This window comes from Mytilus edulis, chromosome 4 (assembly GCF_963676685.1).
Source record: "Mytilus edulis chromosome 4, xbMytEdul2.2, whole genome shotgun sequence".
NCBI lineage: Eukaryota > Metazoa > Mollusca > Bivalvia > Mytilida > Mytilidae > Mytilus > Mytilus edulis.
The window spans coordinates 65,119,569-65,138,883 of record NC_092347.1 but is presented as its reverse complement, the minus strand read 5'-3'; the positions used below and the strand labels follow the sequence as shown (position 1 = coordinate 65,138,883).

The 19,315-nt window shown below is 31.6% G+C and overlaps 1 protein-coding gene across 1 annotated transcript in view; it reads right to left on the bottom strand.

Annotated features, from left to right (window-relative positions):
* Positions 1-1,828: 1,828 nt before the first annotated feature.
* LOC139520238 (zwei Ig domain protein zig-8-like) overlaps positions 1,829-19,315 on the bottom strand; it is a 44,952-nt gene continuing 27,465 nt past the window's right edge. Inside the window, exons 3-7 of the mRNA XM_071312723.1 lie at positions 9,353-9,572; positions 8,859-8,882; positions 6,925-7,245; positions 4,682-4,711; positions 1,829-2,936 (exon numbers count right to left, since the gene is read on the bottom strand). Of these exons, the coding sequence (XP_071168824.1) occupies positions 2,824-2,936; positions 4,682-4,711; positions 6,925-7,245; positions 8,859-8,882; positions 9,353-9,572 (708 nt within the window). The 3' untranslated portion in view covers positions 1,829-2,823. The remainder of the gene's footprint in view (positions 2,937-4,681; positions 4,712-6,924; positions 7,246-8,858; positions 8,883-9,352; positions 9,573-19,315) is intronic.

The following is a 19,315-nucleotide window of genomic DNA, read 5'->3' as shown; positions in this document are numbered from 1 at the left end:
GAACGACAAACTGTAGACGCATTTGCAGCGAGTGTATAGTTTGTGAAAGTTTATGCAAACTTGCAAAAGTATGTTAGAAACAAATGATCAAAACGTTTGCTCGCTGAACAGTTTGTATCGTTACTGTTAGAAAATAATTCGTACCAAATAAAAAAAAATATTTGTCTTTCATTTTGTGTGATATTTCGTCAAAAAGTGCGAATGAAAATAAATTTGACTGTAAGGTGACCTATAGTTGTTATTGATAATTTCTGTGTCATTTGGTGTTCTGTGAAGAGCTGTCTCATTGGCAATTGTACCACATCTTTTTTTGTGCTACAATCATTTCTGGACAAAAGAAAAAAACGGATCGATAAAACAAAAAAATGCCCATAAAACAGGTAAAATATAATCTTGATGTTCTTATAAACCAACTTTGAAAGATAACTTAGTAATCAACAGTCTTACAATGAATATTATTGCACAATTACTTTAATATTTGAAAAATCTGCAATTGCCAATATTGGAGGATTTTCTTCCCTTCCGGAACATCTGAGATCATCCCAGGTTTTGTCGGGTTACGTGTTGCTAAGTTTTTAGTTTTGTATGTTATGTGGAATGCTGTTTGTCTTCTCGTCGGTAACCGTTTTCGGTTTGTTTTCGACCTCTGAGTTTGATTATTACTTTGGTGCCTTTTGTCTTTTTTTAAAATGTTACCTCTCCTTGCAAAAGTACACACGTACTATACATGGAGGAATTTTTGTACAGTTAAAAATAATGTTGCCAATATATTTTTGCGGAAGCAGAGTTATAAGAGTTAATCAGATCTGCACACACTTTTAGAGAATCGTGTAGCAGTCGTGTGTTTTCGTGTATGGCCGAAAAGAGATAGAAGAGTCGTCGAATGTGGTCGCAAAGAGATCGGGTATTGGTCGAATTGGTCTGGGATAAAATGAATATAGAAGTCGCAGTGATCTGGAAGCGATCGGGCATTGGTCGAATTAATCTGGAAATGATCGGACATTATTTAGTCGAGCAAAGATCGAAATGATCCGAGTACTGATCGGTAAAATGTTTGCATTCCGACCAAACTCGATCTCTACACGATCCTTTCCCGATTAATTCGACCGTTACTCGACAAATTCTCGGTCCCTTCTCGAGTGAATTGCTTCTCGATCCTTACTCGAATGTTTTTGACATGTCAAAAACTCTCAAGTGGAAAGCCAGATCGATGATGAACTCATATGATGATGCTTTTCCATTTGCTTTCAATCGATGTTGGTTAAAAATTAATTGTTTCACTCGAATGACATGTCAAAAACTCTCGGGTAGAAAGTCAGATCGATGACGAGCTAGGTAGACTATCCCAAGCATGCTTGTCGATTGAGTCAGACCAGTCTCCTGATCACGTAATTTGTCTTGATCGATCAAGCCAGATCAAGACAAGCCTAGCTTCACACTGCCGATCAGATCGATCAATTCGATCAAGCCCGATCAAGACAAGCTAGGTACACACTGCCGATCAGATCAGCTCTATCAAGGCCGATCAAGACAAATTACGTGATCGGGAGACAGGTCTGACTCAATCGTCAAGCATGTTTGGGATAGTCTACCTAGCTCGTCATCGATCTGACTTTCTACCCGAGAGTTTTTGACATGTCATTCGAGTGAAACAATTAATTTTTAACCAACATCGATTGAAAGCAAATGGAAAAGCATCATCATATGAGTTTTTACACCATAGCAAACTCGACGTCATGCATTGCATTTAATGTTTATATTTCAACCAATTGACAGGAACTAAATAGACACTTTTTTCTATTCAACTAAAACCAATTATATATCATTAGTTTTAAATATTTTTAATCAACAGTATATGCATTACACAAAGTGAATAGGTACACACAATTTAATAATTAACAATCATGAGACAAATACATATACATTGACTCTTCAAATTAAAACAATCAAGAACTCAAAATAGTATGTATATGGCACATTTGATTTTGTACAAATTAAGTTGAAATGTTATATTATATGCACGTTGTCCTAATGATGTTGAGTATAAGAAGTAAAGTATTTATGGTTTTCAACGCAGACTGTCTTAATTCAGTTAAATTGATAGATGTTACAGAGCTTGTTCTGAAAACAGCGTTGTATAACATTCTAAATATAAGCATTTGAAAAATAAGCTTTTAATTCCCATCATTCCATTAACATGACAGGATATGGTCGAGTTTTATTTTGCAATTTTATAAAGGATTTTCTGTATGGAATTTCCCTTGCAGTTCGGTATTTGTGTAACTTGATTTTTGAATATGCAATTAATGGTAGTATGACAAACACGTTATGAAAAAAATGAAAAGACCTTTATGATACGCAGATAAAAGACAATTCCATAACTACATATTAGATAACATATATACATTTCAATAACATGTCTCCACTGCTTCCACATAGTATCGTTATCATTGTTAATTGAACGCATATTTAGTTTGTCAATCCGAACAGTAAACATTCCGATTGGCTAACAACATAACCACATGGATCATTGGCGCTTTATTTATTTATTTCTAACTTTCAGCATGTTATTTGATATGTTGGTTCCTTCCCATTGGTAACAAGAAAAATGTTTATTATAGTTGACTGGAAGATGAGACATACATTAGTCATTCCCTTTACTAGACTGTATCTCGGGAAGATCCGTTAAATAGACTGTCTTTCTTATACGGTAACTGGTGTCAAGCAGTCTTTTTCTTTTTAGTTGTTAAGTTTTTCTTTCTTTTTTTGCCATTTTTGTAATAAGGCACGTTACGACCAAGAAGTTTATCACAGACCCTTTGGTCATCTCAGTGTTTTAGAAAATATAACCATTAGTATCAAGTAAAAATCGCTCCCGAGTCGTGATGAAGCTTTCGAATCTGATCGCTGTTGAGGGTCATTTTGAGTATTATCACCTGAAATACAAATGAAATGCATTATTTATCTAGATTGTCTACCAAAAAATCGTGTTTTCAGTTATCTGTGTTTCATTGCATATATTGGTGAAGATTGGTAACATCTGGAGGTTCAATTTGTTTTGGGATATACATGTATTGCTGAATATGTTATAAATAGATAAAAACTGTTAGAAAGCGAAAACGTTTTGTACAGACCCACTGACACTGACACGCTTATTACTATAGGCTTTCCATAGATTTATTCGACAGGGTCTCTATAATACATGAATTTATAAAAAGGGCTAAAAGTCAACAAGACAGAAACTAAATAAGATAAAACAAACCAAGTCCCGCTGCAACTGTTTGCACCTGTCCTAAATCAGGAATCGTAAGTACAGTAGTCTGTTTAGGCAGTTCCTACGTGTTTCTCGTTCCTTGACCTATAATGGTTTACTTTTACAAATGGTTATTTGGATGGAGAATTGTCTCATTGACACTTATACCACATCTTCCTATATCCAAGTAATTGTATAAAATGATAATGACAAGACCTGCATGTTAGAATCGAATATGGTCAAATCTGACAGTTTATTATAGAATAAATCGAACAAAAAAAATGATTTCGGTCATAAAACTTAACTCAATACAAGGAATAAAAAGGGTGCTTGAATCATCATATCTAAGTGTTTTTTATTTCTGAGAATGAGTACAATAAAGTTTTTGACCCCAAAGATTTTTAACCCCAAAGATAGAAGTGTCTTGCAAAATTGCATGGCGGTTTTCTGTTCCAGGTGTAGCGGAAATGTCCGACAAGTAGATACATGCGTTGGTTATCATCAAAATATGCCTCAATTTTTGAAAAGTTTTGGTTTTAGTAAGGCTTATTCCTTTACATATTCCTGTGTGACATAAAAATCAGCTATTCATTAAAACCATCGACTTATGAACTAATTTTCATATTCGTCCGAAGTTGTTATATACACAGTTGACCTACTGTACAAAAGCAAATAAATCGTGCTACGTTACATCTTTGACTACGCTCTATTATCAACCAGATAACCTTATTTCGATGTTCAAGGGATAGCGACCCAGACATTTAACGTAATAATAGCGGAGTTGTCTAAAGGTACATAAGAATCAATTTAATGATATAGAAACACTTTAAGTGACTTAGCTTTTCTGTCATGAAAGTGACACTTAAATGTACAAATCATTTGTCAAATAAGGATACAGCATTTCAATGGTATCATCATAATGAAATAAATAATTTGATTACATATACCGTGCTTAGAAAGTTCAAGAAAATGTTTGCATGATAATTTCTCAAACTTTTAAACATTTTTATTAAATCGGTCTTACCTATCCACCGTATTAGGCGGCTATTGAAATTTTAGAACATACGAGGTTGCAATACTTAAAAAGTAGATGTTAAAAAAACATTGTTTCCGTTTGCTGGTTTTATAGAAAATTATCACTACGTAAACGTAACTTTCAAAATGCATTTATTCCAATCAACTATAAAAAGATAGCGAACAATCTATAGAAAAAAATTAATCTAACGTAACGGATAAAATGAATGTTCTGTTTTGGTGAACAATTGTTTTGGATGGTAGTACACTTGATTTACCTGTTGCCATGGAGCAACAAATATCACAACACAGATAAAACACAAAAATCATCTCTATGAAACATTTCATGCGCCAAAACTTTGATGACAATCCCTTGTTTTATTTCATAAATAAATATTCATTAAGAATAATTACCTTCTCTTTTGATCTTTGTGATGTTATCTCCTATAGGAATAAATGACAAATAATGTAATATTTTTACTTAGTAAAAGTTCCGTGAAAACGCATGTATGTATGACATCAAGCCATAGTCAGATTGTAAAATAGACCATATTCTTTTTACCAATAACATTTATGTATATAAGAAGAAATTTAATAGTGAAAAGAACAACTGCTGTTTCTCTTGGACTAAATCTTTTTGTCCATTAAAGAATATCTACGCCCAAAGAGAAACCAATGCTACTCAGGAAAGTTATTGATAAAAGGGCATCCTGTTAAAAGTTGGCTACTGTTGCTGACTATAAAAGTTCAAGTAGATCATTATTGAAACTCTTGATGTTAAACAACATATTTAATGGGGAGTAAATATTTCAAAATATTAAAATATTGCATAAAGGGAACAAACTTTCAAATTCCTGCTCGCCGATTTGACTTTAATTCTCATATTTGATTTAAAACATACTAAAACGTATATTTATATTACAAAAAAGTCTAAAATATACACTTAACAATGCATATACTTGTATTCCGTGTGTATTTTGGACAAGATGCCCTCTAATTGAACTCCGAAAACAGCCGACGGTCTTATATTGACATAGATATAGATTTACAGGGAGGCAAGTGCAATTGAATTTTTTTTTAGGTCTGTTTGATGTCATGGTTTATGTTCAAAAATTGTCAAATCGTCGTTTTTTTATAATTAGGATTGTTGTGTGGATCGAATCAGTCAACCAAATGATTTACCCTTGTTTCGCTTTCAATGTTGACGTTCCTTTCTTTTAATATATAAACCCGCCTAATACATGTGTAACTAATTCTAAGCTAATAGGTCAAGTTCAAGGTTACATAAATAGATTAAATGAGATTAAATTATTGACTTGCCAGTCAATATTAAACCAGCAGTATGTTTTAGCTTATTTCGACAAGTTTGGGACAAACTGACTGCTCATGACGAAATATCATTTCAAAATTCTACTTTAGTATTTACTTTAAATAAACATAATCGTATTTTAAATCTTGACTAAATCGTGGCGTATGCCCCCTTTACACTGGAAAAACATACATGTACATCTAAAATAGGATAATTCTAAGAAAGGAATAAATCATTCAAAAGTAATGATTAAAGTTTTACCTATGCGCTTGTTGTTACTGAGAGTATCGAGGGTGTATTCATAACGAGGTTTTCATATAATATGGAAGTTTCTAACAGCTCAACGTAGCACATATTTAAGTACAAACACATTAAACATTGTCTTTAACTAGGACATGATATAAATATAATGATCTAAATCATTTTATTAAATTAAAATTGTAATGCTTATATTTTACTTCTATCCAAGATTGATATGAAGATTTCTGGCTTAAATCCATTACTTGTAAGAAAATGAGAATTGAATTATTTCATACTCGTTTAGTAGTTAAACTTTCGTTTTACGGTTGACTTAACACTAATTAATAAATAAATATTTATAAACTAATGTCAATAAACATGTTTGTGAAATCAAATGAGAGGCAAGACCGTTAAATAGTACATGAACTCATTATATCGACATGTAAACTGTTTATGTCATTCCAATTACACACTGCAAAGATCATAAGTCAGAAATTAATTGCTTTATAAGACAATTCTGATTAGACTAACTGACAAGGCAGATCGTTATGCAATGCTCAAGCAAATTGCAATAAATAATCCACCTGATGTAACGATTTATCAGTAATCTGGTAATGACAATTGGTCGTCTTGGTTCATTTGTTGCTGAATTCACGAATCTGGTAGGAAGATAACCAGAAATAAACTGAATCATCTTTGAACTTAATTGCTATTGTGTCTTGTCGTAAACTGGCATCCCATGCGAAACATCTCATTAAAAAATCTCATGTTAATCAGCTGTATTAAAGTTTAAAATACATGTAGCTAAAAATTCCATCGAAATCTGCAGAAATCGTGTATGTGAAATTCAAATATTGCATTTCAGTATTACTTGAAATAGCCGAGTATACTCTTATCCGACCTAAAAGTCACTATGGAATATTAATGATACAATGACTTTTTCAGCAAAAATGACAATTATAGAACAAATCAATGAAAAAAAGTTCAGGTTGCATAGGTTTTTTGAAGTTTTTTGTCTTAAGAAGTTAAAACAAAAACTCACTTCCATAAAAAAAAATCGGTTAAAATGAAAGATATTTTTCTATATTATAATGTAGCTAGTACTTACCACCAAGGACATGCACGTTGATGCTCGTTGTTTCAACGTCAGTATTTATACTTGGAGCTGAGCTCCTGCAAACATATATCCCAGCATCCTCAAACACAACCCTTTCTACCGTTAACTGACTAATAAATGATCTCCCTGAATCTTCTGGTATAAAATTTGAAACGACTACCCTATTCCGCCATTTCTTGTTCTTTTCATCTATAAGATTGCCATCAAAAAACCAATCGATCGCCTCAGGAGCACGCAAAGTTCCAGTTGCATTACATGTAAGATTCAATCTTTGATAGGCATTGAGGTACTTTGTTCCTGTTAGTCTTATGGCTGAAATGATAAATACACTGTTTTTTTCTGTGTAGTTCATACCATGAATTTTTAAAGCTTGAAATAATTCAAACTGTCTTATAAATTTAATTTATATAAATAAAAACTATTGCTTAATAATTACATTGCCATGCACATAATCCTACTCAGTCATTTAGAGTAAATTGGACAACGTCTGTAAAACTTATCATAAGTATTCCTGACGTTATTTTATAAAACTATATTCGTAAATACATAATATAACTACACTATCGGGAACAAATATATTTGACCAAAATTACCGTTTAGGTGACCAATATTGTATGTAGATTGACAATTATATATACCCATTAACAAAATGTTTACAGTAATAAAGGATCACATTGATCAACCTCATGTTTCAAGTAAAATTCCTCATGACGAGGTAAGTAGGCAGACAATAAGAAGAAACTGACAGCAATAAAATAGTAGGATAGTGTTAAACCGAAATAATCAATGGTTGACAGATTTCCGCTACTCTAAACATCAATTGCGCGTCATCTGCGTCATTTGCTCAGACATTTAAATGAAAGGCTACGATAGAATGTAACTGTATTTAACAACGTGTAAAACTTGCAGGTACCCGAGGTCACCATAAGTTTTGATGAGGTTCGTGTTTTTGTATTATACACATGTATATCATGTATATTGCTGTAAGACTTCAATGCCTGATATTTTTTTATTGGTTTTTCGTAATTCTACTATACAGACACTTATAAAACAAATTACACATATTTTTTTTTCAAATCCAAGTTTATATACAATATTGGTTGAATGGCATATAGATATAAAAATGTTTTAGTACAATGCTTATCAATTTGAGAAGGGTGAGGTTTACTGGACCCTTGAACTGTTTCGTGTAGAATACATAAAAGTTCTGACATTAACCTAAATACTGTTTTCTTTTACTGTAGCTAAAAATAGCGACAGTTATCGTTATGAAAAATTAAACGTATTTCTATCCCAAAACGAACCACAAAGTCTCAAGAAACGTAATGTGACATGCAATCTACACAGGACGAACTATCGCTTTGTTACTACATTGTGTAGATAAAGACAACAGGAATATTTCGACCTGCAATACATTATCACTGTAATAAGCCTATGTCACTTCCTGTGTTACAACCTAAATTAGTTACAGTGTATGTGTATTAAAGAAGTAATGGGATAATAATGGTGTGTTTCACAATGCAGGTGTTCTTCCGTTCATTGTAAGCTTTGTGTTTGCATGATAAACTTAAGTTAACAATACTTTATAGTCCTCGTTCGTTTGTCATTCCATTTTACTTTTTGTAACGTATAAATTAAGTAACTAATAATCATCGTCTTGAATATGCGTTTAAAACATGTCGCCAGTCATTACGCAGTGGACACACATCGATGTTCTGATTGAGGTATTTATTTAAATGGCGAAAGTTACCAGAGGGACATTAAACCTCATAGATCGAAAACAAACTAACAACGACATAACTAAACTAGGGATAAAGACAAACAGACATATAATACTACACCAACATAGAAAACCAAAGACTAAGCAACACGAACCCCACCAAAAACAATAGAGACTGCATACGATATTGTTTTATAATACTTACAAGGTTGCACAGGTATTGGATGTCCTACAAACAAACACAATGAAATGTTAACTATGTCAAAAACATTTATTTTTTCAACTTATTTCAAATCATTTAAATAGGTCATGCAGTGACAGCACCACTTTGATTTTAGTCGTCAAGGAATTTACTCAACACACTGATATATTTTAACTAAATACTTTACCTCTAAATAGAAAATAAGAGATTTGTTTTCACGTATATCTAGTATTCAAAGAAACATTATCTTTGTTTAAGAGTTATGATTTGTGTCAAATGCTTTGTAAATAAGATGTACAAATATATATTGATAATCGAGAAAGAGGATATTCATTTAATGCTACAGTTTTGGGTTTTGTCAGAGATTCATAAAAACTGTATCCGAGTACTTCAATCATATTAGGAACACAGGAAACACATAAAAATCAATATGCGCTTTATGCTCGTAAACATTATGATGAATTACACAGACGATAACTTTTGACATATATACTTACTAAGGACAGTCAAATTGACATGATATGTATAGACTTCGGCAGCACTTATTTGGCATTCATAAGTTCCAGAATGAGACGGATTTGCTCGCTTTATAATCAAGTTAATACTTGTTGTTATTGGGTCATTTTCATGATAGTCGATACTCATTTCTTCATTTGGAGCATACATCATTTTGCCAACTGATAATGGAAAGAATTCTGAAACTTTTCGCCAAACTGGCTGTAAAAGAGAAGCATATTAAAAACTTTAATACATGTAGTTACGTTTAGTTTGATCTTTTTGATTATTAAATATATACTTGAATTTTAACTCTTTTATAATCAATTCAACATCTAAATGAGGTTTTTAGATAACAATTGTGAAAGCCCTTTCTCTCGCGATTCACTTGACATGATTAGTTTGAATTTTACACTGTCAGATATAACACTGTACACTGTTTCTAAGAACTTGCCCAGTTATTTATCTTGTTTTCAACATATGCTATGAAAATATAACACCGCCCAACTAGGTCATACATGGTTTTGGGGACTATCTATCCAAGCCAACAAACATACAAATTCGACGATTTGAGAACTAGCATGCATTGTTATTGTCATTGCGAAGAATCTTCATGGTAAAACCTAAGATAAGACTTCACACTCATTAATCGATCATTTAAATATAATCGCGTAGTTTTGAAATAAACACATTAACTACAAGACTTATTTAAACAAAATAAACATTATAGAATAACGATATTCAGCACATGTTTTTCCCCATACAGGCATGTTATATTAAGCCATCCAAAATATTGTCTGCATCCTGATAGTTCTATATATGTTTCTCGAAAAAAAAATGATAACTGCCTTTCTTTAAAAATCAGACGTTTTATGACCACACCTATGATCATTTTGACATGTTAGTTAAGATAATTAATACGTATATGTCGTCCCGCGAGATAGCGGAAGAAATCATGGGGAATATTCAAAGTCGAAAACAAACTGAAAACGCAATGACAAAACCGTAAATAATTGTAAAATAAAGGCAACAGTCGTATACCGCTGTTCAAAACTCATAAATCCATGGACTAAAAACAAAATCGGGGTAACAAACTGAAACCGAGGGAAACGCATTAAATATAAGAGGAGAACAACGACATAACACTAAAATGTAACACACATAGACAAAATCCCACGAGAATAACAAATATAACATATATATATAACATCAAAACCAAATACATGAATTTGGGATAGACAAGTACCGTGACACGTCTTATCGCAATGTGAATTTACACTAAAAAATAAGAGAAAACAAACGACACAACGTTATAATGTAATACACACAGAAACGAACTATAATATAACAATGGCCATATTCCTGACTTGGTACAGGGCATTTTGAAAGGGACAAAATGGTGGGTTGAACCTGGTTTTGTGGCATGCCAAACCTCGCACTTTTATGGCCATGTGAAATATAACATCAAAATGACAACACAGGACTACAATATAAAGTAGACATACAATATAGAAAGTATGCGATTTTTCACTAGTAAACTAGTTTTTTGTCAGAAACGGCCATTTGATTTCAACAGCTATTTACAAAATAAACAATGAACCAGTAGTCATATTCCCACTTTCTGTAATTTTTTAGACTTATCCACTGCAGTGAATTCGGTAAAGTTAAGATAACATGCTTGCAGTCAATAAAGATCAATTCTATATATGTTCGGATGTTTCAGTATTTATCATTTACCTATAGACATCAACAGCAAACCTAATTTTCCATTGAAGTTCGGTATTTTTGTTATTTTGTTATTTTGTTTTTTGACCGTAAGCGAATTGTCTAAATAATACTGAATTTATCGTAGTGGATAAGTCTTAAAATTTACTTAAAGACTGACCATTACCGAATGATTTATTGTTTAAAATTGTCAAATGATATAAGATCAAATGACAATTAAAAACTAAAATTCATATACGAGCGTTTGACAAAGTATTATTAAAAACGTTTTACAACGAAAACTATGTTCCTATACTCCTCTAACGTTTGAATCAATGACAATGATGATGCATCAAAGTTAAGTCAAATTAAACAGACAAAATATTGATTACATAATGTCCAAGATCATATTTGTAACAAAGAAAGAAAAACAGATAGTTCAAGTTATTGACGAAATGACATTATGAATGTAATTCATCTTAAGTGGGCAGTTTAGCAATGTATAACAGTAATATACCAATTACATACCACATGGTTCTAATACTTCGCCAATATTTTGATCTGTACATCAATACAATAATCCATGCGTTTTAAATTGTACCGTTTGTATATATACGTTTTTGTCAGACATTCATTTCTATTCGGTTACTTTAAAAAAAAAAATCTTCCTAGGCGATGTGTCTTTATGCAACTAATTTTGGTTCACTTTCTTCTTTTCTTCCAACCAAAATGGGGGAGGGGGTGAAGCAGAAGATGTCGAAAAGATAATCAAATTCGAGGAAAACATACAATTGAATATCCCCAGCAGTGATTTCGGGTAATCTTAAAGGATGAAGGAACCTTTTCTACATGTGAAACACATAGTCAGATAGGCCGATGTTTCTCATTCATGCTTTTGCAATGGATGAAAAGAGGACGGGATTGTTGCAATTGGATCATATCCGTGGTCATCTGTAACAGTCAACACTATCATGATTGTGCAAATTGTTTTCGAAGGGCTGACTTTACTACTAGGAATATGTAGTTTCAATAGCTTCCTTGTAAGCATTAAACCTCTACCAGCGATTTAGAACTAACTATACGCTCCAGATGACATAGACTGTTGTTGATTAAAGAAAACAGCATGTTAATGTACTAAGACAGTTCATTTAGTGACAAAACGTGTACTCTAACGACTTAAGGGGAAATAGTTTACAAACATACGCTTGTATTATGTTATTTTGAATTTAAAAACATAGATGAAAAACTGGATGCTCGTTCATTTTACTGGCTAACTAAATTCATAGGGTTCCTTACAAAAATGTTATTTTGATCGTCTGTTGAATGCTCTATAATCTTGTTACTATTATAGTACTAAGATTTATGCAGTAAGCAATCCTAAATCGAACTTTTAAGTTTATTTATAAAGCGTTGCTTATACGGAACAAAGCTACATTGGGTACGTTGTTAATCAGTTTGATGATACTAATGAATTTCTATAAAAACTCGTATTGCATAACATACAAAACGTTTGACTTCTCCAATCAAAATTTCTTTATCCAATAAAAGATTGAATGAAAGTTTAACTCTGTTTCTTCAAAATATGTTCTACATATGAAAATTATATATCTCTTTTGATACGATAACCCAGATATAGTTGCGTTTTCTGTTTTTTTCAAGAGTTCTAAACGTAAAAATTGTAAAAGTCGTCTTATCGAACGTTTTACTGACTAATACGATGGATTTCATATGTGGAGTTGGAACTGCTTATCTTTTCGAAGGACATGACATCATTTTCATATTTATCGAGTATATAAATTTATCCTGATAACACTTGCAGTAAACTAGGCTGTAGTATCAAACTGGAGCTTGTATTATCATATGTATTTGTTTTAAACGTGTCAATCTACCAAAAACCAACCCTTAAAAATCTCGAACCAGATGCGTTTTTTTTTTATATCTTATCAGCATGTAAGCTCTTGTCAGCATTGTATTTCCGTAATGGGGTAATTATGTATTTCATTGCATATTGGAATTCCGACACAATAGTTAGTTAAAATAGTTACAGGGACATTCCGCTTATTAGATCAAAGCATTAACTTGTCTTACTAGCAAATTCACTCATACAAGTCATACATTTTGTAAATTGTATTGAGATTGATAAAACAAAACATGTAAAGACAGTATGTTAGTTGATAAATGTTATTCTTTCAATGATATCGTTTTTCATATGACGGCGCCAAACTTCGAAAAGAGTAATCAATGTCATATAATCAACAAAGAGGTGGTTTATTCGGACACATATTTCCACTTAAAATATTTTCAATTTCAAAACAGAAAACCAACAAATGTTTACTTTTATGTGCTTTGACAAGATGAATATACAACTTATAAATCAAAGCTTTACAACATTCAGCTCATTATCCTTATTTCTATCAAAGTTTATTTTAGATGAAAGACGAAACAAGCATTAATCATTGAGATAGGAGTTTCAACAAAGAAAGAAAACACTTTAATTTCACAAAATCGTGTAGAATGTAAGTATAAGATGATTTACGTCTACTCATTGTGTCTATTCATCGTTAGAGGTTAATTACATGGTTGTTTTGTTCACTAAGGGCATATAATGTAGTTTGTCCTTGTAGAACCCTTCCTTCATTTTTTTGTAATCATCGTTCCACTCTCGATGAAATAATGATCAAATGCAAGATCGAAGAATATTATGCGGCGTATATAGTGTATTGGCGAAATTACAGTATTCAGTCATTAATTTTGAATGGAAATTTGACAAAAAACGCGTACATGTACATGCATGTCAGTAAATTCCTTATTATATTTCTTTTTTACAGTAGTATTCTTGTTTAAAATAAACACACAGAAAGCAAAGTATATAAACACTAGACTTACTATATTCAATAAACATATGGAATGATATATGTACTAACATTCAAGTTTTGGTTTGTTGGTCTTGTTGGAATACTGTCACATTCACTTATATCCCATATTTAATCACATATCTACACCTACTGGCGAAAATTTCAAAAAAAAGGGGGGGCGATTTTCTAAAATGATTCACCGAACATATTTATTATTTTTTTAAATGCATGTATTTGTACTATATCAGATATTGAAGCATTTTTTCTATTCTAGTATGATTTCACACACTCGAAATCAACTCAAATTCAAAACCTTTCAATTCTAGTAATAAAATGTTGGGTATCATTATTATTATACACTCACAATATAAGCATAATAAATAAGATCGCCTGAAAATTTTATATCCATGTACATGTAGGTACTAACTGCGATCCGACACGTTTCACTTTTGACATGGGTATTAAGCGTTTATCCTAGGGTTCGTTCAAAGGATTGAAAAGAGACTGACCCAATGTTTTTATTCTAGATTCAGTTATATATATCACATATTGTCAATACATTCGTTTTCGAGCTGTTATGAATCAATTTGTCAATACTGAAAATATCTTTTGAGTTGTAATATATTGACGAAACCTGCGCTTGATGTTTTACATTTCAGAATATTGTGGAAAATCTTTGAACTAGATAACAGTATCGGAAGCCATCAAGTCTTAGATGCTTTAGACTTGGATTCTAATTAAATAGAAGATAGAAAAAATAGAAGATGTAATAAGATTGCAAATGAGACAAATATCCACTCAGATAAAAGGACGAGTATGTGCGCACATATATAGGTCACCATACTGCCTTAAAGGCTAAGCAAAACAAATACCTATTATGTAGCCATAAAAGACCCGAGCATCTTAAAATTTGTTAATTCAAAAGAGGACACCAACAAGTTGAAAAACACCTACTAAAAATCCAAGAAAGCGTTTCAGACACACGTATTTAACAAAGTGTTACTTTTATTTCACCGATACAACTGCTGGTGGACTATTTGCCAGCATGGTATCATCAACTCAGTCGTGAGTGCTTCGGTACTGACATGATTTTTAACATTTTTTATTGTCTCAAGTTTCTAGTTTCATCAAATCTTAATGTTTTGAATGTTCCATTCTTAATAATTTCCGTGTAGTATCGACGTCATACAACTACCGTATTGTTGGCTGCTTTGTCGGACGTTATACACAAAAAGATCTGCGAATACTTAATTTTAAAATTGTGTGAATTATTAATTTTTAAATTGTGTGAATTATTAACCATAACATATATTTCTAACTTATATTCGTAATCGTAAGATGAAACATGTATGCTTATATCCCTTATAGGCAGATATTCAAATAAAGAAGATTCCGCACGAAATTGGTTTAGTATACTGTGCTTTTTGTTGTAATTACGGTCAGGATTTATTTTCATTTATTTTTCGTTTTCAATTTCCTCGTTTATCAGCTTCTTTAGTCGGCGATATATTATGTCTTTTTAAATATGATTGGCGTATCAAAAGCGCTTTTTTGTGTCTCTTTATTGAAATCTAATTCTTGTTCCCGTTAGAATATAATCATACTAATAGCCAATTATACGTGTACTTTTAGGATACATTTTGTACGTCTATACGTCCATACGTCAATGGAAAAATATTTTTTTCATCAAATATCTCATCTTCATTTATCTAAAATCATTTAATATACTTATAGAGTAAGACATATATTTCTAGTACCAGGTATAGATACAGCAACCAATAAAGCATTCAGAACAAGACAAAACTATATTCAATTATCAAAAACAGCGCGAATAAATTATTCATAAGAAGGACATATTTTGCTTTTTCTATGTAAAATGAGCCTTAAATTTATATGACATGAATGTTTTACTGTATACTTGATCTGAATATATGATCTGTCTGTCAGATATATGTAAATTGGCATATTTGACAAGATGCTAATTCGTAAGGAAGTCAAAGTTACAGCTACAAGGGTTTGTGTAGACTGACATTTCCAGAGAGAAGAGCAATGGTTAAATTAAAATAATTGGACAAGTTTATTGATATATCTTAGATTAGTCTATTTTAAAAGATGCAAATTATATAAAATTAATATACAATTTTAGACTCCGCAGTATCTTGTAGCATAAAACAACATAAAATAAAGTTAGGGAAGCACTTTATACTGTAATGCCATTAAAATGATTCGGCAAAAAAGGTTTATCGGAAAATAAGTTGAACGTTTTAATCGTTCTGCCTGGTTTTTGAGTTATATTATGAAAATAATATTGTTTAACAGTAATGTTTAACACAACAAGCAAAAATGGCTATTGTTATCTTATAGTTCGTTTCTGTGTGTGTTGCATTTAAATGTTTATGTTATGTCGTTGTTCTCATCTTATGGTTAATGTATTTCCCTCAGTTTGTAATCAGGATTTGTAATTTCTCAATCGATTTATGAATTTCGAACAGCGGTAAATTACTGTTGCCTTTATTTTTCGTATGACTTAATATATAAGGTTGTCAAGTTTTATACATTTAATTTAAAATAAAAATAAACTTTTTCGTTCAAATGCAGTCTCCGAATAACAAATTCTAGGTTGTGGTAAAGTTTATCATAGACTACTTTGGCTAGTGTTTTTAAGACATATATAATATATACATTGGTTGAATTTGTTTTAAACTAGCTTTCAGTATTTAAACTGAAATATTTGATGTGACGGTATGGTAAGTAAAATTATGATAACATATTTTACTTTAGACTAAAAACAGCTGATATGCAAAGTATAGCATCTACTTGCTATGATACATAATCATGTAATGTGCAACGACCCTTGATACATCCGAATAGGGAAGACATAATGATTACTCGACTGACAATAGCTTTAATATATAGCATAATTGGTCGAGGGTTCTATGCATATATTGCGCTGAACAAAATGCAAGTCGGATTGCTACGTTGTCTTACATGCAGGAGTTTGAATCCCGCTGAGGAAGAACAAAAATTTGCAGATTTAGCATTGTTGGGCTAAATTTAGAACGAAGTACATGATTTTCATAAAAGTCAAAGAGTTTATCGTTTAAATATTACTCTCAGCTTTTGATATCTTAAGATGTTAAAAATAAAGACTTTTGTTCTAAAATGAAGAAAGCATCAGCCAAATGGTTAAGTTTTCATTTTTTATCAGTCGAAACATCAATTCTTAGAGTGTAACTGATATTCCACACTTAGAGACCAGCAATTGTACAGTTATCTACATGTCGGAACGGTTATTAGTTTGTTTAATACATGGACACTGCATGCCGTTTGTAAATTTTTCAACTAAGAATTGACTTTGTTTATGAACGGAATGATGAAAAAAAATATGTTTATAACAATGAGATTATTTTCAGAATTTTTAAGTAAGTACGCATAAAAAAAAAGAAGATAGATATGATTGCCAATGAGACAGCTCTTGACACGAGACCAAACAGTAATTAACACTTTTAGGTCATCGTACGACCGACAACAATAAATAGTTATCAAAGATACAAATATTATAATTTTATACACCAGACGCGCGTTTAGTTTCAACAAATTTTATTTGATCAATTACAAATTAGATAAGACAAAAGTCAAACAGAGTTATGAAGTCTTTCCCAGACGCGCGCTTCGTCTACATAAGACTCACCATTGACGCTCAGATCAAAATATTTATGAAGCCAAACAAGTATAAAGCTGAAAAGCATTGAGGACCCAAAATTCCCCAAAAATGTGACAAATACGGCTAAGGTAATATATGCCTGGGATAAGAAATTCCTTGGTATTTCGAAAAATTAAAAGTTTTGTGAACAGGTAATTTATAAAAATGACCATATTATTGATATTTATGCCAACACCGAAGTGCTGACTACTGGGTTGGTGATACCCTCGGGCTAAACAAAGCCAATAACGCATAGTCAGCTATAAAAGGCCCAGAAATGACAAATGTAAATCAATTTAAATGGAAAAACTAACGACCTTATTTATGCACAAAATAAATGTACACATTACAAAGCTTTTGATTAATGTATTACTAAAATCAATTTCGTTTTTTAATTCTTGTCAAGTGTGCGTTTACATGTAGGCCTATATGTATATAATTGAAACAGAATACTTCCCAAAATTTTGTCACATACGAAACAATATATGCTAACAATTTTGTTCTTGCAACTCGTCGTTGTATACAATACCATATAATTGAAATAGAATCCTTTAAAAAGTTCTGCCACAAACGAAACCATATGAGTGATTACATTTTTTTATTTCTTGCAACTCGTCGGTTCGAAATTTATTTATAGTTGCAATTAAGGTATCTAAATCAAGATTGCTTTAGTCAAAAAAATCTTTTTGTACCTGAACAATCTGAGTAATTTAAAGTACGCTACAATTTTTATAAAACTCTTGATAACATTAAAATGAAATTGGCCACTTGAAAAGAAATTGGTTTTTAACACATTTATGGTTTCGTTAGTTCTTAGATGCAAAATAAATATCATGACTTGACAGTACCAGACAGTTTGTATTCGAATCATAATCAAACGAATTTAATCACTACTGACATCAAATTTGTCATGGCTTATCAAATTTGCTACCAAGAGATCGATATCGCAGATTTCACTTGATTATCTAAATGGATTATATTTAATGATAGAAAAAGTGTTTTTCCATCAATTAGATTACAGTTTAAAGAAACAAATTGAATAGATTTCTTTTAACAACATGGCTCAGCAGCTGTTGGTTCGATTGCCTTTCACGCAATCATGTTTGTTTAGACAGATTAATCTGCATGCAATTTAATGTGAAATGTACCGATTATGACAATTTCAATGCGTATTTTTGGACTTCTCTTTAACACTGTGATTCAATTGTTCGTAAAGCAAATGAAATATATCAGTTAATGACTTTGGAACATTATAACAATCCGAAACTCAAAAATTACCAAAAAGGTCAAATTGTTAGCGGGCGGAAGCAACAAACCGTATACATATATGAGAATATATTTTCTTTCAGTATTTTTATATAAAAAAGAAGAAACTACAGAACACTTTAAAATAAATGTGTTGCGTTCAAAGCGCTTTCCAATGTTCATTTTCATCAGGAACGCTCATACTAAAAAATGGAGTCAAACCATTATGACTACCAATACACAAGAAAATCTATATGATCACAAGTTACATAAAAGTATAACCAAATGCATGCAAGGTCAACTTTGCATAATGGAGTTGAAACCTTAGTCCTTTTTTCAATTTCTCAATATATCAGCGAGTATTTAAAATGCAAAAGCGAGGTATAAATCATGTCCGCACCGAAGCACTGATTATTGAGTTGATGATACATTCGCGGACTTAAAGTACAGCAGCAGCG